Here is a 24,724-nt window from a genome sequence, read left to right as displayed (position 1 = left end):
TAAATCCATCTTTCATGTCTACCTATATCTTCATATCTTTGGATCTCAGTGGTCTTTCTTGAGAATTTATTATTTTTCTTTCTGAAAAAAAAAGATGATTTTGGGGTTCTTTCTCTGTCTAGAGTTATTGTTGCAGAATCTGTATATATATGAATATAGACTTGGATTTCTGACTTTTTATGTGATTTGAAAGTATTTGAAAAAGAGCGTTCTTGTCACAGACCATCTTTCTTCCCCTGCTCAGCCTTTCTTAGAAGAGTCCGTGATCTGAGGTGGTTCTTTGAGGTTTCAGGAAATGACTGCGTACAACAGTTCAGTATTTAAGAATAATTGGCAGAGAATTTGTGTCTTCACTGAAGGTTTCTCCATAATAGTAATCTTTGGTCTGAATCAAAAAATAATCTTACAGGAAGTTAATACATAGGAGATTCCTTTATCTAAAAAGACTTGTGAAAGGGAAAATCAAAGAAATTCCATAGATCAGTTGCTTTATTATGTAGCCTCATTTTAAAACTTTTTTAGTACTTACACACTAAAATCCTACTGCTGTTTCTCTTTTCTTCAGGAAGTCTCAGTGGATTCATTATGACATGCAAAAAAAACTTATCAAAATAAAAAGCCTTTGTATAAACTACTTAAACAATGTTTTCATTTAATTTAATTGAATGTGGAAGTAAAATATCGCGAGATAATATGTTCATTTTTATCTGTCACACAAAGAGCAAATTTAGAGGTAATGAAATGGATCCAATTACTTGTCCTTACCACTAAATAAACAGAAGAAAATCTCTGATAACATTAGTTGGTGTTTTGTTCCCAAAGTCAATTTCAGAAAGCTCCTTCTCTTTGTAGTCAGACCTTTAATCCTTGATAGAGGTTATAATAATAGCTAAACTAGTTTTACAGGTCCGAGAAATAGCAGCACATTGATTTATTGTAAGCTATGTTATAAATTATCATTTCGTCTTGTCCCATTAAAGTCCTTCAATTTTATTGCATGCAAACTTATAGCACATTGGCTATTTTCTAGTCATGATTGCAGAACTACATAAAAGATAAGCCTTTTTGTTTCATGATTACTAATATTTCTGCTTTATGTGGCTGAATCTTTTTGTTTAGTTATGTATATATTTATTTCCAAGGGATATTTACAATCATTCTTATTTATTGACAACCTTTCCTTTGTATTTATAATTAATAGTATTGAAATAAAAAATAATTTAAACTTTTTGGCAAATATATACATGATAATTTGATGAAAGTCAGTAATTATTAAATAACAAATCTTAAATAACATTTTTAATTTATTTAACAAGTATGTGTATGTTTGTCTAATTTTTTTAAAGCTCCTTCCAGGATGTTTCAGCTCTTTGACCTCTAAGGTTTCTTTTATTCAAATTGCCTTGTGTGTGTTTTTATTTTACTTTGGTTTCCTTTTTTAACATGCTTTTGAAACCATCCACTATTTTTAGAGATAATGCAGCAAATACATTGGCTTAATGCACAAAGTGGCATATAGCTATTAAAGAGCCATAAATATTCCACAAACGAATATGAATGACAGAGCTAATATCACACACAGATGAGGCACATAAAGCTTGCGTGGTTTATGAATGGTACCAAACCCAAAGAATAAATATAGCCACACTCTTAGTGGATATCTGTTGTCCATAGTATGTTTTTATTTTTAGGTTTTAACTTCTAGTTTTGTGAAAGGCATCTTGCTTGTCAGAAAACCTTTATGCAGTGCAGACCACAGGTCCAGCGAGGAGCCAGCTTTCCAAATAATGTCTTGATAAAAGCTAGTCAGGTGCAAGCGCTGAAGAAGGAGGCAGCCCTGCATCCTCCTTGCGCTTGTTCTCCCAGGGACTCTGCCCCTGTGCTCCTCACTCTGCCACGCAGAGGCAGGAGTATGCCCACGACTGTCATCTTTCTACAGAAACCACTGTCTTTTAAATCTCCAGGTCATTTGTTGTGTCTCCCTTGTTCTGGATACTGTCATGGTCATGCTGGGGAGCTGCTGCAGGCCCCACTTCTACAAGGAAGAGGATGTCCAGATCCTGTAGCACCTCCTCCTCTAAAAAAGAGCAGAAAGCAAGAGTCAGGGGGATATTCAGCAGGGGAGGCTGGTGGAAGGGAGAGGACTCCATCTCTGCACCGTAAATAAACAAAAAAATAGCGCTCTGGTGTGAGTTTGGGGACCTTTTAAAAAATCCAAGCAAGCTCACCTGTGGAAAGCAGCATTGTAGTCCCCTTTTGCACTATTCTTATTTTTTGGAGACTGCATCTTCATGAAAAGGGCTGACACAGTTGTTAGTAGGTCAGCAGGATTATTATGTGGTGTTATTGAAGGGTCATGTACTTACCATGTTTATGATCAATTTTTTTTTTTTTTTAAGGTAAAAGTAGGCAATGAGATTACTACTGGAACAGGCTCAAACAAGAAAATAGCTAAAAGAAATGCAGCAGAAGCAATGTTGCTACAGCTGGGTTATAAAGCCTCTACTCCTCTTCAAGATCAGCCAGAAAAGGTGAGAACCAATTGTTATGATGGTAACATTTTACCCTTTGTCCAGGTATCTTAGCTGTATCAACTTTGTAAGAACAGAACCTTAAATGCGTGCAGTCACTGTTACTGAGTTGCGTTTCGGGGGTTATTCTTCATTTAGCTACAACTCTGTAACTACAGTCCATCGCCAGTGCAGCCTGTCCTCCTGTGAGAGTAATTAAGAACAGAAATGTAGTTCCAAGAGTATAGTGTATGTGCAAAAATGCATGTTTATGACATGAGTGCACATATTTCTACTTAAGAAATGAGGACACACATGCCTCTTGCTTTTATTCCATTTTTGGAGTCCATGATAGGATATTTCTTCTCTTGTGAAACTGGGAAGTCCTGTATTATTAATTTTCATACATGATGTTATTAATTCTCATATGTGAAGTAGTCACAGATGTTTATGTTACTGTTGCATATGCACTAAAAACGTTCTAGAAAAATAATGGCTTTTTCAAGGCCAAGAAAAACAAGTGTCAAATTTTTGTGGAGACAGAATAGATTAAATTTTATATTCATTTGTGTTGCAGGTATGCATTTCGATGTTAGCGATGTACAGCTTAGCAGTCCTCATCTATCTTGAGTTTGTTGATAAACAGTTTTGTGACCAAAATGGGGGGTTAAGATTTTGCTTTTGGTATCCTGAAAAAAGCAGGTCAAGGTATTTGGCTAAGCAGTGGACTCATCATAGCTTCTGTCATATGCACGAAGTCACTACACATAGATATTTTGATCGCAGCTTACCTGTTTAGTGTTGCTGCACCAGCTAGCTCAGGTCAACAGAATGCTCTACTGGGGTTATAGGGCCCACATAATAAACCTGTATACATGCAGTAATGTATTCTCTTCTGAGTGGTGGCTCAGTGGTGGCCTCCTTTTCTATTTAGAAAAAATCCAAATATATGCATATACTTGGTTCAATATGTTCTTCTATTTTTTTCCTCAGGAAATAACTGTTTTAGCTAGGCAGAGATAAATGCTATACTGGTTAGTTGGCTACCCCTGCTCCTGTCGCCTTCTCCCTTGAAAGGAGGAGCTCTGTGTATAATATGTGCATGCCCTTTACTACGTATTTCACTATATATCTTAAACCATCTAGTCTCAAAGTGCTCAGGTGCAATACTTGAAACTGAGTACTTTGAGACTAGATGGTATTTCCAGTGAGAAAACATTGTGCAGTCGTTACCATTTTCAAAGACCTGTGACAGAGTCAAGTAAAAATTCATTTTTACCAGAATGCTGGAACTTCTCTACTGTCAAAGATATTTTCTGCCAGTTTCAACTTTTTGTTCCCTTCCAAATTGGCTGAAGGGCTTTTTGAAAAACAAAACAGAAAAGTCAACTTATTTTATGATAGGAAAATACAGTTTTTCATTCTTGAATTTCAAACTGGCTGAACTATTTTTACTCAGTAATTCTCAGAGATAAAGCCTGAAAAATTTCAACCCACAACATAGTTGCTTTGGAGAGCTCTGCACAGTGGAAACTTGTGGTTACACTGAAATCATTAAAAAATTTTGAGTGGCTAGGAGTGGGTGCCGCTGCTTTGCTTTCCTATGTTTGTTAGCCTATTGCTTTCAAGTGCATCATTTTCAAAAAACAGGCTTAATTACATACTCTGAAGGAGTAGATACCTTGGAATTGGTAGAGTAAATCACATAACATCCTAATGATGTTCTATGCAATAAGCAAACATGATACTATATACACAAAATGTGAACTACTCAGATTTTATGAGTATTCGAGACACTAGAAAAAAAATTTATAGCTTCATTGGGGTCAAGGACATAAAATATCGTTAGAACATCTAGTCTGATCTTCTGTATATACCAGACAACATTGAAAGCAGCTACTCAGATTAGTCTGGGTAGATTAAAGCAGTTTAGTTCACAGATTAAACTGTGTTCCCTACACACAGAGCAGGAGAGACTGAGTTACCAGTAGTTCCTTGTTCCAGCATATGTTAAATCTGGGTTTGAGGCTCTTATTACCAAATCACAATGTGATGGCCCCATGAAACAGAGAGCTAATCCAAGAAAAATCTCACTTTGCTTGTTCAGAATACATTGGAACTTTTTTGACTGATTAAATTTGTATTGCCAGACTTTATTTCTTTTGACAGACATGCAGTTGTGTATCTGTACATAGTATGGATGAAATGTATTCTTCTGAGTGATCTGAAGGGTGCTTTAATTCAATATTGAAAATTGTAGAATCCTTGCTAGAGGAGTCAGCACTAGCTGGGAGCTGGTTAGGCGAAATCTACTCAGGTAATCTCCTCAGCCAAAACATGTCCAGTGCTGGAGAAGAAGGTAAATAGCCCTTAGATCTCTATCAGTTTGACCATTGCAAAATTTCTTCCATATAAATTGCACAATAGACATATTTTATTAGAAGATACTTGTTTCTCTCTTTGAATCCCAAATGGGGCCCCAAGGTAGATTAGCTAGACATATCAACTTGGCATCTAAAAAGAGAATTTTCACTTACGTGTTGTCTTTGGTGAGTTAAAAAAAGTAGACTTTTCCACCCTGAGTCCTTTCAACCTTTCCTCCCCCCACAAAATAAGCAAAATCAAATTCAGTGTTCCTTCCTCACCCCCCTAGTGCATGAAGTTTGACCATATTCATCATTTTAATGAAGAGCTAAGAGTGTTACATTACAAGGGCAATGCATGTTGCTGATGGCAGTACAGGTATTCCAAGTAATGTAAAAAAGTAAAAGCTCTGCTCTGCTTTTTTTATGAGGTAATCAGATTCTTGGAAGAACTCACTAGCATTTGTGCAGAGCCCCGAGGAGAGCAATTTGAAAATTTGGGAAATTTTTTGCAGCTATGAGAATTTTTGCTCTATGGGTAGAATTGGAGAGTTTTAATATTTTCAGTTTTTCATGCTTTCATCTTTTCATTTCTTCTTGACACTTCTTTGAGAGAAATACACCAAAGTAGATGTCATATGTGTGAGATGACAACACTAAGACTGACTTACTAATACATGAATTCTTGTTAAGCTCCCTATCATGATGAAGTTGGAAATGTTATTCTTTGTATTCCAGCAGTGTACTTGGCAAGTTTTCCTGTCGTGTTCTGGATACCTGATAAAGCCATGCTGTTGTAACAAACAACAGTAAATACAGGCATATTTACAGATTTCATATTGTCTATTTGTTTGAAGAACTATCTGTTCCATGTTTTCCAGTATACTTATTTGTCCTTCATGATAAGAATTGAAGGAGTTCTGTGAAATTAAGATGCATGGAAGTGGGTGACCAGTTTGAGAGACAACTCTAAGACCTATCCCCTCTTTCCACTGAATAGCCACTTTATTTTATTGTGCATTGCCTATACTGTAGCATATTGTTATGTACATGATGAGGAAAGGCAGGGAAATAGTCATTGGAATAGCTGCTTTGCTTCTCTCCTTCTTCCCAAGGAAAACATATCTTCTAGTAGTCAGCCTTACAATGTCATAGTAACCTAAACTGCCTTGACTAAACCTTTGAGATGCAACCATGGAACCATGGAAAGGTTACAGAGGCAGGAGAAGACGCAGGGTGGACCGTGATGGGATGACAGATAGCAGCATTCTGTCCCAGCTTGCAAACCAGACAGGCCCTCTCCAGGGGACAAGGCTCTGTCAGATTTCAGACTTTAGGCCATTCTTCTTGTCTCTTCCACTTTCCTGTCAGCCTCGTCTCCGAGAGCAAATAATTATGACTTTGTCATGGCTTATAGTAATAGCTTATAGGCTGCATTGCTGTGAGGTTTTCTGTTCCCTTATAAAATGCCAGTGAAATTTGAAAAAGATCATTTGGTTCACATTCACTGAGCTGCCTGTCAATAGCTTGTAGTTTCTGAGGAAGCTTGGACTTGTTTCTCCACATTTACACAGAAATGTAGAACATTGCTATTTTATCTTTACTGTGTTTGACTTCAGGAATGGCCATATTTTGAACTTACATGTTAATTGCTTCTCTTTCTGTGTCAGAATGATACGCAGTGTTAAACATAATGAAATCCAATTGTAGGCAATTAGCCTCCTCAAAAAAGATCTATATATTAAAATAATGGAAAATTGTAAGAGTCTTTATTGCTTCTACTTCAGGAAGCAATAAAGGAACTAAATGGATTCCTAGTGCGTAAATATTTTAAAATTTCACCCAAAGTACTTTATGGTGTTTATACATTCTTTCATAGACAGATATTAGGTTCTTGTGTTTCAAAATGTAATTTCTCTGTTGTCTGTGTATGTACTCACATGAGAGCTGCTTAAAACATTTGATTTTAAGTATGATTTGGTAACATACTGAGTTGAGCCTAATACTTGGGGAAACGTTTATATTTCAGCGTTGGGCAATAGTTGTAAATGTTTATTCATGAAGAGTACAATCCTCAAGTAACCTATTTTAGACCAAAATTAAGATACATTAGCCAAGTTTTGTGAGCAGATGTGGCAATACCAAGTCATCCTTTTTAGAATTTTTCAAACATATTTCTAAATCTGAATATTTTGTTTAAAGTGTAGTTTGCCCTTTACTTACTTGTCATTTTCTATCTGTTTCAGCTCGGAGAAAATAAGAGTTGGAATGGCCAGAATGTTGGGTTTCCTGAGCCAACAAGTAACAGTGAGTATTACTTTCTATATTTATATTTATTCTTATTTCTTTTTGTCTCTTTAGGATTTGAATTACTTGATAGGCTTATTATTGCAATTATATTTTGGGCTTTTTATTGCAACAAATTAACTCTTGAGTGTCTGTTGTATGAGCATAGATATGAATGAATGCAGGAAAAAGATTTTTGTTTACTAAATGATCATAGAATCCTTTCAGGTTGTAAGGGACTTTAAGAGGTCATCTAGTCCAACCACTTGCTCAAAGCAGGGCCAACACTGAATTCAGATAAGGCTGCTTAAGCTTTTTTCCTGTCAGATTTTGAAAACCACCAAGGATGGAGATTCCGCAGCTTCTCTGGGCAGCCTGTCCCAATGCTTAATTATTCTCACACTGAATTTTTTTTTTTCCTTTTACCCAATCCGAACCTCTCCTGGTTCAGTTTATGATTATCATCTCTTGTTCTTCTGCTGTGCATCTCAGTAAAGTGCCTGGCTCCCTTTTTCTGGCAACCTCTTCTTAGGTATTGGAAAGACATTATTAGGTCCCTGCAAGCCTCCCACTGTCCTCTAAGCCCAATCATCCAAACAGTTTTTCACCCATCTAGTAGACTGTTCACCTAGACTGTAACATCCCAACTTGGATAAAAGGATGCTGTGGAAGACCATGTCAAAAGCCTTGTTAAAATCAAGGTGAATGACATCCACTGCTCTCCCCCGTTCATAAATTCAGTCATTTAGTCACAAAAAGCAATCAGGTTATTCAAGTATTATTCATCCTTGGTAAATCCATGTGGACTGTTCCCTATCACTTTCTTCGGTGTGTGGCCAGAAATGGCTTTTAAGAGGACTTGTTCTACGATTTTCCCAGGGACCAAAGTGAGGCTGACTAGCCTGCAGTTCCCTACATCATCTTTCTTGCCTTTGGTGATGGGTGCAATATTTGCCTTTCTCCTTGATCACCTCCCCTGATCTCCATGACTTTTCAGAGATGGTAGAGAGTGACCTCACAGTGGCATCGGCCAGTTCGCTCACTCACTCTGAGATATATCCCATCTGGTCCAGTGGACTTGTACGGGCTGAAGTTTTTCAAGAGATCTCTGACTCTGATCCTCTTTCACTCCTGGTAGTTTCTCTTTTCCTTGAACTCTGTCTGTAGACACAAAGGCCTGGAAGACCTTGTTGGTGAAGACCAAGGCAAAGAAAACATCTGTGTCTGCTCTCACTAAATCACCCACTTCTTTCAGCAGCATTTTCTTTGTTTATTCTTTTACTGTTAGTGTAATGATAGAAGCTCTCCTTGCTGCCCTTGAGGTCCCTTGCCAGTTTCAACTCTAGGTTAGCTTTAACTATCATAACACCATCCCTGCATGCCTGGGCAATGTTTCTAACTCTTTGTTGCCTGTAGCTGCTTCCACCTCCCGGTATCCATTCTTTTTGCATTGGAGCTCAGTTATGAGTTCCCTGTTTAGGCAGCCTGATCTCCTGATATGACTACTAGTTTCCCTGAATATCACGGTAGTCTGTTCTTGTACTTGGAGGAGGTTGTTTCTAAAGACCTGTCAGCTGTCTTGAGCTCCTTTATCCTTCAGACCTGCATCTCATGGAATCTCATCTACTAGCTCCTTGAATAAGCTGAAATCTGCTCTCTTGAAACCCAGAGACTGTACTCTACTACCTGCCTTCCACATTTCCCTCAGGATCTTCAGGAGCATCAGTGTTTCATGGTTGCTAAAGCCAAGGGTGCTACTAGTTATCCTGTCTGCAACAAGTTCTTCCTTGTGTATTAGTAGAGTATTCAGGAGAGCAGCAGCACTGGTTGGCCCTTCTATCATCTGTGATAAGAAATTTTCTCTGGCACCCTCCAAAAAACTGGCTTGTGTCTCACCGTGTTGCCCTTTCAGCACAAGTCATGGAGGTTGAAGTCTCCTATAAGAATCAGAATCTGTGGTTTGGAGACTTCCTCGAGTTTGCAGATAGCAAACTTTTATTGAATGAATTTATAATACTGCATTTGTTCTGTTGTGTCCTGAGTACACTTAGACATTAGGGAATGTAGCTGAGAAAATGGAAGTAGGAATGAAGTTTTCTAGTACAGTCGGAAGGAGGAAGAGAGGGAGCTGTGGCACCTACTTAGCAAAGGTAGGGAAGAATTCAAGAATTCTTTTTAATATTGTGCTTACAGACTTCAGGGCTGAGCACATTGGATGTATACAAATATTAAAACTCTTGATTAACTAGAGAAACATAAGATGTTCAGAGTCTGATTCTATGTGAAGAATTTTATAGTAATGGTTTAAATGTTTAGGCATTGTTACATTTCCCCACGTACAGAAATGGCACACAGTTTTGAGTCTGGCAGCTTTAAAGAGCTATGAGAGAGATTTCATACAAGGATGAATCTGGTCTAATGTTTATTCAGATTATACACCATACATGCACTTTGGTTCCAGTGCTGTAGATAATGAATAGAACAAGCCCTTGTGATTTCATGAGCAGATTTTTCCCGTCTTCGGACTTGCTCTTTAGAGTGGTAAAGATAATATGAACAGCACTTCCTTTCCTGTTCCAGGAACCCTATATTCTTCTCTAGTACTTTGTTGGATTTGGAACTTTGTAATCATCCCAAACATTATCTCCCTAAACTGAGGATTGTATGAAGACATGCACATCAGCTACCTTCTATTTTTTGCCTATCGGTATCTGAATGATTTGGTCCCAAAGACAGGTTTTGAGAGGATTCGATATAGTGTTCCAGTACATATGCAGTCTTCCCAGTCCCTGGACCTGGGGAAGAATAGGCTGAATAATTTGTGCTTCAATTTACACAAAAGCTCACCATTATTTAAAATGATCTTGGATTCAGTGTAGGCTGTTGTATCTCCCTGGAAGGAAAGATTCTACAAGATCTAAGACTTTTTAAGAGTTTTAAGTCTGGGATGTTCTTCTCATGCACAGAAGACATTCCTAGATGCCCTCATGTCCATTCTTCTGATACCAAGTAAATTGAAAATCAGATAAGATGTAGTTAACATGTCAGTAGCTGTAGAGCATTTCTGACAGCACTGTTCAGAGACCACTGTGCTTAGTCCCTTGGGCCCATAACTCCTTTTTTGTGTACTTGAGTCCAGAGGCAACATAATGATAATCAGCTGATTAAAGTGGCTCATTTTTGTTTTTAGAGGGACTGTCCTTTTGCAAAATAGGAATGGTTTGAACACAAAATGCTATAAACAGGCGTAAAAATGATTTTTTGATTGTTTACTTCCTCAAGGGCCTTTCTGGTTCTAGAGTATTTTCTTTAAAATTTACAGCTTAACTAATTTCCATAAAAAGTCATAGGAGAAGAATGACTCTGTTACAGTTATATGGAGGACAGATAAGTCTTTTTTCACCTTACAGTCTTCTTCAGGGCACTCATTAGATTCATTGAAGACAAAGAATTGCATTTTTCATCCCTAAAAGCCTTAAGTGATACCACTTTTGGCTGAATGAGTTGCTGATAGGTCTTCTTTTTGAGTTTCTTACTGAAACCTCTCTAGATATTTGTAAATTAAAATGCCTTTCTGCTAGCATTGTGAGTTTACTGTTTCAGCTGGCACTCTATTAACGTATATTTATACTTTAGCATAAATACATTTATGCTGAAGTATATTATATGGTAGTCCACAAGGACAGAGTCTGCATTGAGTTCATTCAGCTTGATGCTTAGAATTATTGCAGATATCTCAAAGTATTTTCCTAACTGTCTTGCAAATATTACATCCGTATTAAGGTAAAATTATTTTCTATACCACAGATCTTTTGATGTATAAATACCATGTCATTCTGAAAATGTAGCATTTATGTGTAATATATAGGAAGAAACCAGAGATCCCTGGACAGAAAATGCAGTGAATGTTTTTGTATTATCCAGGGAGCCAATAACCTCATTTCATACCTTCCTACTGAATGGCTCTATGAAGAGACCTTTCTTTCAAGATATGGCTGAGGTTAGAAGATTGCAGCATTTGGAGATTTACAGAGTACTCACCTGAAATTTGTTACCTATTTTTCACAGACACAATTACTTGTTAGAATTCTCTGCTAATATTTGGCAGGGGAGAACAGTCCTATGAGTACTTTGCCCTCTTGTCTTCTGGTAGAACATTATCTGCTATTTTCCCACAAAGAGAATAAAGACCCTTGAAGAAGAATTAATAAATATTATTAAGAGTTTTCCATTTGCACACCCGTTGATCTTTCCCTCAGCCTCACAGTTCTAGATAACTTCAGAGCTTCATAGTCAAGGAGAACTGAGGAAGTCTGAAGTATGCTCTCCTTCTGTATGAAAAAAGAGATCATTTGCATGTGAAGTGCAGTTTTTAAGGCAGTGGTATGTGCCACTAACAAGTTCCACAGTCTGAGGTCAGAAATGCTGCATCCTTGCAAGTACGAATATGCTAGTTTATAGTTAAGAGCAACGGTTTTTGGTAAGTGTATCTACTCTTGCAGTGTTTTATGTTTCACTCCTATATCCCTGCTTATAAGAGAAATGTATAGTTTGCATTTGCCATGACCCTAAAACGTATTTGAAAATTGAAGGTAGGCTCTGAGATTGCTACATCTACTGTTTGGCATATACCGTTGGTTCAGATTTCCAGTAATTTTATTACAGGAGAACAATTGTGTCTAGTTAGGACAACATATTGTGTATCTGTTTCCTTTTGCAGGCAGATACTCTTTCTCTTTCTTTGTGTGCATAATATACTATGTTTTCATCTGAAACTGTGTGGAGTAAAACTGGAATAGTAAAGGGAACTTGTATATTTTAGTAAAACAAAAACAAAAAATCAAAAATTGTATATTTTAGTACAGTTGAAGAACAGATTCCATTATTTCCTTATTATGTAGCTTATGTTTTTACTGAGAAATACCCTTCATTCTGTATCCTTTAGCATACTCAATACATTTTTAGTTTTTCCTATTAAATGTCCTTGAAAACTAACTTCTCCTGTTCCTCTCTATCAAGCACTTTCACAGCTATCCTTGGAGTAAAGCTTCTTCCCACAGATTCACTTCTTTACCTTTCCTCTTCATTTCACAATCTTAAAGATGACTTGCAACAAGAAACTATTTGTTTCTTGGCATTGGATATCCTAGAAGTTTTTCACATGTGAAATATCAAAAGTGTTGAATATGTTCTTCCTCGATGCTTCTGCAAGAGACTTTGAAGAAACTGTGGGCAGATCACAATCTTTTCCAGCCTATATAGGAACTGTTTGCTGTCAAAAAAATGCTCATCAGTTTCTCAGGATTTGATTTAATCGGGTATCAACAAAAACAAAATGCAAAACAAAGAGAAATCCTAATGCAAATTGTATTCTCTGTGGAGCATATTCAGGTTCTGGTTTGATATTTCTCAGTAGGGGTTATCATAAACATTATTCAGTATGTGTCCTAGGAGATGCTGAAGATAAGGCATAGAGTGTTTAAAAATGAAGGACAAAAATGTACAAAATTAAAAAAAAAAAAGTAACTGGGTGATTTTTTATTTTATATTACTGAGGAGAAAAAAAATGACCCCAACTGCTTTTATCTGTTCCCTCACCCTCAATTTTCCATAGAATAATTTTCCTGTATCTGTTTCTACCAGTTTTGGGGAGTCACAAAGCAAATGCTGGAAAACTAAAGCTAAAGCATTACATTCAGAACGATCCTACCTCTCTGTAAAGATAGCCTCTTTGTTTTTCTTGCCTAACATTTTATTACTTGGGATTCTGCATGACTTTACAATCTTTGTTCTTCTGAGCACATCTGCTCCTGCTGTTTGTTCACCACCTGAAATCATAAGCGTTTGTTGGTGACCTCACAATTAGTTACTGTGAAGATGATTAGATTGTCACCAACAGATGATTATGATTTCAGACGGTAAATGAGCAGCAGGAGCAGATGATCTCCTAAGGAACAAAGATACTTGATCTCATGCAATTGTTCTCAGGAAAAAACAAGCAATGAGAAAAAAGTAAATAGACACTCAGAAGAGTTTTGCAAATCTATGATTAGGAAATTTCAGCATTTGTCCATAACTAATAAGTATTTTAGTATTTTTACATATACCTAAATAATAAGAAATATAGAGTAGGGATATAAGGAGTATAAAAAGTATGGAAGTACATGGTGTTACTGTTAAGTCCTAACTGTATGGTTACATTCAAATTATTACCTAGGTGCATCTTCACCAGTTTTGGGAGGAGAAAAATAAATGCAAAATAAATTGTATTTTCATGAAATTTTGCATGTTAATAGGTCTTCACTTTGGAGGAAACAAAATTCATAGGAACTCTATAGTTCTGGTACAGAATAGCTTTATGAATTTTTTTTTTATAGTCCTCTATATGTTTATTTTTCAACTGGAAATTTTGATGAAGCCCTCCAGTAGCTAATTTAATGCCTGTGTATTTGCATGAGCGGTTTACAGTTTTGGGGGTAAAGTTTTTGTTTTGTATTTCAGACATTTTAAATTGGAATGAATCTGTGTTATATTTTACTGAAGTATTTGCTTTGGGGGTATTTCAAAGGTGATTTGCAGTGGATTGTATCCATTTTTACTCACTAATTACTGCTTTGTTGGACTTCACATTTGAATTGCTTCCAAACATACTAAACTGTCAATTACAATACGCTGTTGCTAGGAGTTAGATTGATACGTTGGTAGTTTTATTGAATTATTTGTCATTCTGAATAGAAACTGCAGTAAGAAGGGTTGACAGCACTGCTTATTTGACATAGCACAGGCAGGAAGGTAGCTTTCAGTCTGTTTTTTTTTTAAACAAACTTACTGCCAGGTTAGCATTATACCATTATTGCATGTTTCAGAGAGCAGTTTCACCAGCTGAGCAACTGGTTTGCACTGTGTATGTGTCACCACTGTGACTAGAGTCTCTTAAAGAAGTTGGTTATGCTTAAGTAACACCTTACCTCTGTAGCTACTGAGTTTATGTGCTAATTTTAAGAGAGATTTATCCCATCTTCTACAGAGGATCTGAGATAATCATCTTTTCTTTCTAACTGAAAACCCAGGAGAATCAGATTTAGAAATTGAAGAGATTTTTCCAATTTTGTCTCTCCCCTGGGTCATTGAACTTTGGTGTTCCAAGGAACCTATTGTCTGGCTCTTGGGTAGTACAGATTATGCATATGTAAGAAACATACCCTTGGGCTTTGAGGGTTGTGATTTGGTTGCCTTCAGGCTGAGAAGGAATTGAATCCAGGCCTTCAGCTTTCTAGGAGACTGCTTAATCATTAAGTTCTTCATGTATAGAGAGGGAACAGCCACTATGACAGTAGATACGCCTCTCTGGGGGAAGAGAAAATTTCAGAGAAATTCATCTTTTGCTTTTCTCAGTCCTCTGAAATTCTTACATGAATTATATTTGTTCAAGGTTGATAGATTTTATTCCTTTGAAAAAATCTGCATATTACATGGCGAGGCAGAGCTCTTTTTTTATGTTAACTCTCAAATTCAGATTTAAGAATGTAATTCTGAAAATGATCTGCATTTAGGTTTATGTCTCAGCCTAGGCAAACTGAGCAATATCCCACATTTAACCTTAATATACTGTATTCTAAATACTTTCACTTTTCTGATTTTTTTTTCCTTTTCCCAGCCCTTTTCTCCCCTCCACCCTGTTCTCACCTAGAACCCACCGGATGCATCACCGTTAAAGTAGGATGATAATTTCCTTGAAGAACTGAATCACTTGAACTGAGGCTTTACTGCTGTCAGAACCAAGACTTAATTCTCCATTCTCACCTCTATCCTCTTTCCTTACATCAGACATCTTACCCCTATGACTTCCACTCCCCCACTGCTCTCTCCTCCTCTGATTTCATCTTTGCTCATACCTACGCTGTGCTTGTTGATGTCCCCCTTGACCTTCTTAGTTTCAGCAACCTCTCTATTCTCGTCTATTAGACTGGCTTATTCTTTCATCTCTTCTATGTGTAGGTCATGCCTTTGTTTTCATCATCACAATTCTCACTCCCCTCTTAAGTTGTTAATGAATGGTCTTGCCTGCACAGGTCACTCTCCGGTTGCACTTAGGCACTCTCCTAATTGCTTTACCCTCTCAAAAATCACTTTTTTGCTGCTTTTACAAGCACCTTGATCTGTCAGCTCACTAGCTTGATTTGCTCCTGCTCCAAAATTTGCTAATCCTCTCTACTGATAAGAGCACTGTCCTTTCTTTTGCATTTTTATTGGTTCTTTTCAGAACCTGCTTCATCTTAATCTTAGATTTTGCTGGTACACTGAAATATTGTATGAAATTTCCAATGCAGAAATTATCATGTAAAAATAATGGTGTAGGTGTTTTGCCTATGTCTATAAAAACATTTCAAAGGATTTCCTATGGAAATTCCCAATTACAACTACTAAGTCTTATTTTTACCAAAGTATTATGATCCCAAGTAGAGGAGTAAAGCTTCTGGATATTTCAAAACAATTTTCTCACATAGGTTAAACACCAAATCTTACAGAAAATGTATAGAATAGAATTTTAACTCTCCTGTGATAGTACAATTTTATTTTTGGCTGTACAGGAAACATTTTAGTAAAATTAAGGATATCAAGACCTGACTTCACAAAGAAGTAAATAGTGTTTACTTCGGTGTCATGGTTATTTTAAGGTTAAATAAACTAGTATTTTAATGAATGGTTTTATATAACATCAATTTGTTTAAGGTCATGTAGAGAAGATCATTTGATTGAAAGACATTGTGTAATGACAAAACATTTTTTGATGTCTGTATATTGGAGTAGCTGGTGACTTAGAAATACCACAGATAGCTGTGTTAAGTAAATAATGTTTGTATCATGGCATTTCTAGCCAAGATTGTGTGTAGACTATTACTGAGAACATTACTGAGGCCATACTATTTTCCTATTCAATTGTTTGACTAATGTTTTCTGAGATTCCCAGTGATGTAATAAGATTTTTTTGAAAATATTCTAGTATGTAAATAAGCTTTTACAATTAGTGTAGTATCAAATCATAACAATTTCTTTTTATGATAGTATTTACATTATTCAGTCTTGGTATTGAAATATTTATTTTTATAAATTCTCTTCTTTTTTGCTCTAAGGGGTTTTGTAATAGGCCATATTCTAAGATATGTTGAGAATCTGCCAGTTCTATGGAGGAGTCATTCCATTTGAAAGTCCTCTGAAAATGCCTCTGAAAATGTTGTCCATTTTAACTTGCATTATAGTGAAGTCAGGGCTGGATTTTGATCTAACTCTTGCTGCTTAATACCTTACTACAAAATTTTACCACATATTTTCAGCAGCACAATATAGGAAGGCTTTACTCAATTTGAATACAGGTAGCGAAATAAGAAGTAAGCTTTTTTGATGATTATTGACTGAGTTTTTTATGCAGTTCCTGAAATACTGATTATCACAGAATGGTAGAAGAGTTGGTATAGGAAGGGACCTCTGGAGATCATCCAGTCCAACCCTGCTGCTCAAACAGGGTCACCTGGAGCAGGTTGCCTAGGACCAGGTTCAGTCAGCTTTTGAATATCTCCAAGGATGGAGACACCAAAACTTCTCTGGGCAACCTGTTCCAGTGTTGAACCACCCTCACAGTAAAGAAGTGTTTTCTTATGTTCAAGTGGAATTTCCTGTGTTATAGTTTGTGCTTACTGCCTTCATCTATTAATGTGTTACTTAAAATACTGAGGTGTTAATTTATGAGCCTGTCGTGTACAGGATTATATTTTGGTCCACTTTGCATAGCTACAGAAGACACAAAAGTGCTCCCTTATGCTGGTGACCCACGCCAGTGGTTGTAGTGCAGGGAAGAGTACATGCTCACCGGGGATATCAGTGCAATTCATACATTAGCTGACACCACTTCTGACACACCAAGTATAGCTTTCCTGTTGGACAGATGGGAGCCCAAGGAGCAAGTTATGGTCCTCCAAGAAAGAATGTGTTTTAGACCAAGTATACTACATGGCCTTGAAACAAGAAAAGTCATTGAGTGAAGGCAGAAGGAGAGCATCCCTACAGTGCTGATCAAGTAGGAAAGAGAAATTTAGATCTGGTATGTATGTGGATTAAAATATAAACCTGGTCCTGTAGATCATCTTTTGGAGTTGAATGATAAAATCAAAATCTCAACCTTTCATGTTTTCTAATCTTCCTGACAGAAATAAAAATGTGAAAATGGGGCACCCATGTTACCCATGTAGAGATTTATGCATCTGACTCTGCAAGCAATGCTATCATCACTCTGAACATTTCTTAGCTTTATAACCCACTGCTGTGGGGTAACTTGCCACTGTCCCTGTAGCAAAAAATTCAGTTTATGAGGAGTCTTTTTACAGGAAGGCTCATTTGGTGATATTGTCAGTAGTTCTCCCTCCCCACCCCACAGCCCCCATGCACAAAGTTCCTCAGATGGGTAAGTGTTGTTTTCCATGAGCTCCAGATGGAGTGAAGGTCTAGATGGCGAGGAACCCTTCTGTAGAAAGGTCCCCTGCCCTCCCAGGTAGCGGGACCCTGTATAAAAAGGATCAGGGATAAAAACAGCACCACTCAAAAAGATCTTTTGAAGCCTGCTTCTACTACTGCCACTATGAAAAGAAGTGGAATCAAAGCACAGAGGTTATGCTTCAAGGGGAAAGCTTGTGAAGGATAGTGAGGCCCTTTGGTACTTTAATCAAACATTTGCTGTAGAATCTAAACTGTTTTGCAGTTGTCAAGCATGTGACAGCAGAAGTAGACAATGGAAGATCAAGAAATTTATTCTTAGGTTAGAGAGGTCTTCAGTTTGGTTTGGGATTTTCAGAGACTATAGCAGATTTTACAGACTGCAAACAATTACCGCCAAGAATGAGTAAGACATGTTTTTAAATGTTAGTGATTATACTGTGTAGCTAGCCTGCATATTTTCATAACACGTTTGCCCATAGGTTTAAATATATATGGAAATTATTTTAACATGTTTGATGAATGTACCTCTAAGCTATGTCCAGCAGAAGGTGCAATGTTATTGGTGTAAATGGTGGTATTGTAGTTCCTGTGACTGTCCTAACAGTTACGATGTTACCTTTAGAGTATGTTGAAGTTAGTATGGGATAAGTTTATGTTTAGCAGACATAATGTAAAAATTATTTTTTTCAGATGACTAACAAATGTATGAAAATATCATTCACGTAGTGAATAATATTCTCATGCAGTGTGGAAAACTGTTAGAGCATAGTATTTCTTTTCCCGTGTTTTTTATTAAAGCGCTTGTTTGAAGATGAATTATGATAATTTCTGGAGACTTCTTTTGTTCCTACAGTTACTTTTCTCTTGATGTCATTCTTCTCATCTTGTGATAACATCATTACCGCAGTAACTAAGTTGTTATGTGTACACACTTTTAGAATTCAACAGAGTTGTAATAGACAAGAAAGAGGGATGATACTAAAAAAATCCTCAATAACATTTTAAAAATGGTAAAGAGTTATAATAAATAAGCGCTGGATAGAAGTTTTGAAAGAGACCAAGTTTCACTGCCTTTTTAAAGCAGATGTCTAAGTAGTTTCATGAAACATAGGCACTGAATATAAAATTTTAATAGCTTGCAACTATAATGTCTGGAACATTACATTACTTGGTTTCCAGAGATAATCAATGATGGTAATATAATACCTGCCTCTCGGATCCAATGTATGATTTAAATTCATTATTGCTTATAAAGCACTTTGAAGTCTTTAGTTGAAAGGTGTTACATAAGTGTAAAAGTACTATTATTATTATTATTAATTTAACAGCACCATTAGAGCAAAGTTGGTACTTTAGGAACATTTGCTATCCTATGCTCAATAACTTTTTATTCATCATATGCTGCATATTAGTTATTTTAACATTTAGAAAGCTTAGTAATCTGGAAGTGTTCCAAACTATTGTTCCAGACAGCAGTTAGATATCTGGGTGGATCATGTAAAAACAGTGAAATGGCTGAGAAAGCATGTAAAATGTTTGTTTTAAGTAATATTACATCAATGAAACAGACATCTGCAGTACTGGATTTGGTTTTAAACTTCTTTAAACTTTTTTTTTTTTTCAAGTTAACATTGTGCTATTTTTTTCTAAAGTTGATTTTTTGGGGAGTAATATCATATTATTTCTAAGCAAGTATATTGTTTTACCTCCTTCTGTTTAAATTTTCATTTCTATTTCTCAAGTGTTTGTATAAAATCAATTTTACAACAGGCATCATCTTAGGAGGTACTGAACACCTGTCACTCAGTATCAGGACAAGAGGCAATAGACACAAACTGAACCACAAGCAGTTCCATCTGAATATAAGAAAAAACTTCTTCAAACTGTGAGGATGACAGAGTACTGGAGCAGGTTGCCCAGAGAGGTTGTAGAGTCTCCTTCTCTGGAGATACTCAAAACCTGCCTGGATGCAATCCTGTGCAACGTGCTCTAGGTGACCATGCTTGAGCAGGGGGGGTTGGACTAGATGATCTCCAGAGGTCTCTTCCAACCTCAACCATTCTGTGATTCTGTGATTGTTGTAACTGTTTGTTTTCGTAACCAAACTTTAACAGCCAATATCTGTAGTATCTATTTTGATTTTCATTCTTGTTATCTCATTTACAAGACTATTCAAAAAAAATGAAAAATGATGGACCACAGGGATTATAGCCTCAGAAAAGGGTATATAATCACTCTATTGTATGGATTACACACTATAAAATAATGTTGCCTGTTGACACAGTAATTATATCTGCAAGGTTATATTCTAAATGTCGCACATGGGACAACTTGTCCCACATGGAGCAAAAATTCTACTAGGGGAAAAAGAAATTTTAGGGACTTCATCCTCCATCCTGAATTTGTGCCTGACTCTAGAGAGTTCAGTGCAGGAGTCTCTCCTCTTGCAGTTAGCTGTCAGCGTGGATGAAGTGCCCTTGGGTTAGAGGTCAGGGTCTGACCAGACTCTGCAGCCCCACGTAGGAAAGGTAGAGAGCTGATTACTCAGTTGAGCAATAAATACATCTGTCTCTGCCTATATATATATATATATATATATATATATATTTATATTTATATTTATATATATATATATATTTGCCTATTGCAAATGCAACTGCAGGCATCTACACTTTCTCTCTAAGCAATGGTATGGAGCATTGTGTGGTTTGCTGTCTGTAGGCTCTGGAACAGTCTTTGGCTTTGTTTTCCTCCAGCAGCAAAGAAGTTTAGTGCAGTTGTGACTCGGATGTTACCTGTTACACACCTTTGCACTGCACAGAACAAGCAAGGTCAAAATTTGGGGCCTTGTCCTTCTATACTTAACTCATTCAAGTTGTTCTGTCAGCATCAGTGGAATTACTTAGCTTAATACAGATGACAACATCAGGCTTTGCCCCCTAGTTTTTACTGCCCTAATGTAAAATTAATAGCAGCACTCTTTAAACTATTCAAGCCTAACAGTGTAACCAGATACTTTATGAAACTTTGTTAGGCCTTTTTGAATGGCATAAGCTGATATTCTCTCTGAAACCAATATTAAGTTAAAAGCCAAATGTGTGAGTAAATCGATTAAAAGATTCACCTGTAAGCAGTTTGCTAGGTCAGCAGTGTGGAAGTTCGATTTTTGCCGTGTAGTTGAAGATGAAGTTACTAATTAGTGGTAATATTTTTGAGTCTTCTCCTTGCAGAAGATATCTTGTTTAAAAATATTACTCGTATTACTAGGATTAAAGGAATCCTTTATAGGAAACTAGAAATTAATTCTCTTCTTTGAATTTATTCTACATTCTGAAATAACTTGAATATGCACTGCAAGTGAATTAAGCATTGAACCAGGCAATTTCTCATGGAATTGCTAAAGCAGTTAACAAACAGGTTTATCATTCCTAAAATGAAGTGCCATATGGCTCAGGTTCACAAATGTTATTTTCAGGTATATACTAAAAGATTAAGTATGCTATTAGTATGATATTAAACATTCTCAAGATTACTTTTCAATTTATTAATCATAAGAAAGCGGTTTTCCTCTTATATCAGCAAACTGGGTACTCAGGTTTCAAACAAATACTTCATTGTATATGAAAACTAACAAAATTCAGCCTTAATTCTGCACACAAGAATATCAGCAAAACTGCTCAAGTATGTACCTTTGTACAAGTGGGCTGAGGGTCAAGATGTTCTCTGAAAATATATTTAAAATTTTGAAATTTAGACAAATTATTCCTGATTAACCTGTCAGTAGAAATACTTAAAAGTTTCCTGCAATTCATGTGAATAAATTTAGATCTTTTTGATATTCCTGTAACTCCTGTTGATGTTAATCATGAACAAAGAAAGCATGTATGTTGTCCAAAGCAAGTAGCTATTTGCAAGCTATAGAATGCCGTATGTAGCCAAATACAAAAAAATTCTCTTCATTGGAGAGCAGACAGTCAAATAAGAGTCATTAGCACAGTAATGATGTGGCTGCAGGGCAATTTAAGAATATTTAAGCACAGGCTACTGTTGTAATTCAGAAAACATTTTAAGCCAGCATAAGGCAGCACTGCTACTGCAAGAAGCAGTCCTGCCCTTCTTCTGCCTCTGACTGCTCGTTCTCACGAGTGTCCCTGCATGGTCCTACAGGTGCCTGTGCTGGCACAAGAAACAGAGCAGCTGGAGAGTACAAACAACAGCTGTAGGTGGGAGAGAAAAGAACTACTTCTTATGGTGATAGTGCTGACATAGGCTAGTTTAAATTATTTTTCAAACAACAGACTGAATTGTTGTATCAGGTAGGAGGCAGAAGATTGTAGTTAAATATTGTGCTACTAATTGGAAGTAACATCAGTTCCTTATGGTTTATAGATCTACAGACCTTAACTGTTCACATTGTGTACTCTGTGCATGCCGCAGTTTTAAAGTCCAGGTTTATAGCTTGGGATGAGTGGGAAAGAGGAAATAGAGGGGCATTTCATACCTGTTTTGTTGCTTAAATAGATTACGCAATTTGATTTACAGTTTCTGTAAAGAAAGAAGAAACATTGCTTTTAAATACTTGCTTTGTTTTCAGGTGAAAAGTATTTTAATGAGAATTGTCTAACTGTCAAACCCATGCTAGGGTAATGAGAATTTGCTTTTATTTTCAGCACCAAAGGGAATACTCCATCTCTCTCCTGATGTTTATCAAGAGATGGAAGCAAGCCGCAACAAAGCAGCCCCTGGTACCACTGTAAGCTATTTGTCCTCCAAAGAAATGAGCCAGACTTCTAGCTCTTTCTTCAGCATATCTCCTACAACAAATAGCACAGCTACAATTGCCAGGGAACTTCTCATGAATGGAACATCCCCAACTGCCGAAGCCATAGGTCTAAAAGGAATATCTCCTGCTTCCTCCTGTTCTGCAGTGCAGCCTTCAAAACAGCTGGAGTATTTGGCAAGGATTCAAGGCTTTCAGGTATGGGAAGGGGAAAATGAAGCTCTTCAACCAGAATCATAGCATTGCCATCAAGGTTTCAATCTTGCCCTCTTGAATGTGGGCGTGCATGTAACTTATCTTGTAAAATTAGCTGGTGTCCAAGGCAGTTTCTGGGTCCAGGGGATATAACCCTGCCCCAATATACATGTCCCTCCTTCTCTTTTTTGTTCCTTCCTTCCATTCACTATACTACAGGTCATCTTTCTCTCCTTTGTTTATTTTCCTTAAATAATTACAGGCTTAAATGATGCTTTTTACTTGCACTTCTTTGAGTGTCTTCACCTCTTGGCATTAGAAGCTTTACATACTGCTCTGATGTTGGTTTCTCTCTTACAATCTGATCCAGAAGATACTGACATATTAACTTAGTGTTCGTCTTCTTCTGAGCTGGGTTGTTAAAACTGTTGTTCTGGTTTCCTTCCTGCACCTGTTGGTTGTAACCGGTAGAACAAAGTTATGGTCAGAAGGTGCAACCTGAAAGCAGACTTGGTGTCGGTGCAATGTAGAATGTTCTCAAGATCACACTCAGTCCTAGTGAATGTAGGATGTACCATGCTGGATCAGCGTATTAGTCCATCAGCACTGATAACCTGTATCCAGCACTGGCAAATACTGTACATTTCATATGGCAGTGAAAGCCTCTGTAATACATTCAGTCATTTCTGCAGTCTAGAAGATGGGAAAAGGAAGCCTCTTCCTGATCACCTTTAGAAAATTACATGCATAATTACATGCGTATATATGTATAGTTGCTCATTTTGTTGTGTTGCACCACTGGAGAATAGGACCAGCTGTGTAGAAATACTCTTTTTTCCTGTCTTAGGGTCTTTTATTTTTCGTTTCAGAGTTGTGAATTTGTTTCATTTGAAAACTTGGCTTCATATGTTTTAGCATATGTAATTTGATCATGTAACCAAATTATGGAAATGGGAGGTGTCTGTTAGAATTTTTGCATGCCTGATAACTTTTTTCATCAAAGCCCATGTAATTAACAAAGTATGCAGTTGTTGGAAGTGATTTAAAAGAGGCTGCTAAAATTCGAGAAATAGCGCCAGGTATTTTGTTGGCATAAGCAGCGTAGTTCAATTACAGATAAGTAAATCAGATCTCACCAGTTGTGGATCTGGTCCAATGTTCTTTCTCTCTAAAATGTACGCTCAGATTTCTTTCAGTCTTCATTTTAAAATACATCATTTTTGATTCATTAGTTTGAATTTCTCTTAATACAAGAAACAGTAAGAGTGTAAACCTTATCGCAGAAGAGTTAACTGCTAATAGGAATTCAGTTTCTCTGAGTTCCATTTGTTATCTGCCTACACTAGAAACGGATGAATTCTGATGAAAAGAAATTCAATCCGTCAAGTTTTCACTGCTTGCTTTCACATCTTGTCAGATTGCTTGTGTCTACTAGTAACACTTTATTTTCATAGAACCAGTGCACAATTTATGTTATTGTTTTGATTCCTACTTGCCTACAGTATGTGGTTACTGTAAAATGCTTAGTTGTGTTTGTCCTGTTTTTTTCATGCTTTGATTCTAGATGCTTATGTAGAAATTGTTTTTAAAGGGTCTTACCTTGAGCCAAAAATATAATCCGTTTCACTCATAAACTAGACTACTACTTTTTACTTGGCCCTGATACAATACAACAAGTTTGATAGAGAATTTCTATTATTAACATATATCTTCTCTGTATATGACTGATGGTTTTACATCATATTAGCATGCTTTTTAACACCTCGCTTGAATAAGTCTGGTATTGATGTGAAACTCTGCCACTGCTGGATCACTGAGCTGAGGTGGAGCTGTGAACAGAATCTCTGTGGGAAATGGCTTAGTGGCCTGTCAGGTGCATATCACAGGTCTCTTCACCATTTCAGTGTAGAAAGCTCTTTGTGTTTAAGAGTTTGAAAGCCTATTTCTTTGCAGGTTAACTTTCTCAGGCATATTTACTAAGTAGAAAACTACTGCATTTACAAACAGGTAGCTTGTTTCATGTTGACCCAAAATGATTTTTAAATTGTTAGCATGTATTTGTATTCTGGTCTGGATGATAACCATAGTTTTGTCTTTCA

General features: G+C 36.7%; 1 protein-coding gene across 3 annotated transcripts in view; it reads left to right on the top strand.

Annotated features, from left to right (window-relative positions):
- The window catches only part of STAU2 (staufen double-stranded RNA binding protein 2), a 182,797-nt gene that overhangs the window by 74,478 nt on the left and 83,595 nt on the right, over window positions 1-24,724 (top strand). For all 3 annotated transcript variants that reach the window (XM_067290559.1, XM_067290558.1, XM_013942834.2), the window contains exons 10-12: window positions 2,400-2,531; window positions 7,120-7,180; window positions 22,321-22,628. In XM_067290559.1, the coding sequence (XP_067146660.1) occupies window positions 2,400-2,531; window positions 7,120-7,180; window positions 22,321-22,628 (501 nt within the window). The remainder of the gene's footprint in view (window positions 1-2,399; window positions 2,532-7,119; window positions 7,181-22,320; window positions 22,629-24,724) is intronic.

Source organism: Apteryx mantelli, chromosome 2, assembly GCF_036417845.1.
Source record: "Apteryx mantelli isolate bAptMan1 chromosome 2, bAptMan1.hap1, whole genome shotgun sequence".
Lineage (NCBI taxonomy): Eukaryota > Metazoa > Chordata > Aves > Apterygiformes > Apterygidae > Apteryx > Apteryx mantelli.
This window is presented reverse-complemented; position numbering and strand designations above follow the sequence as displayed.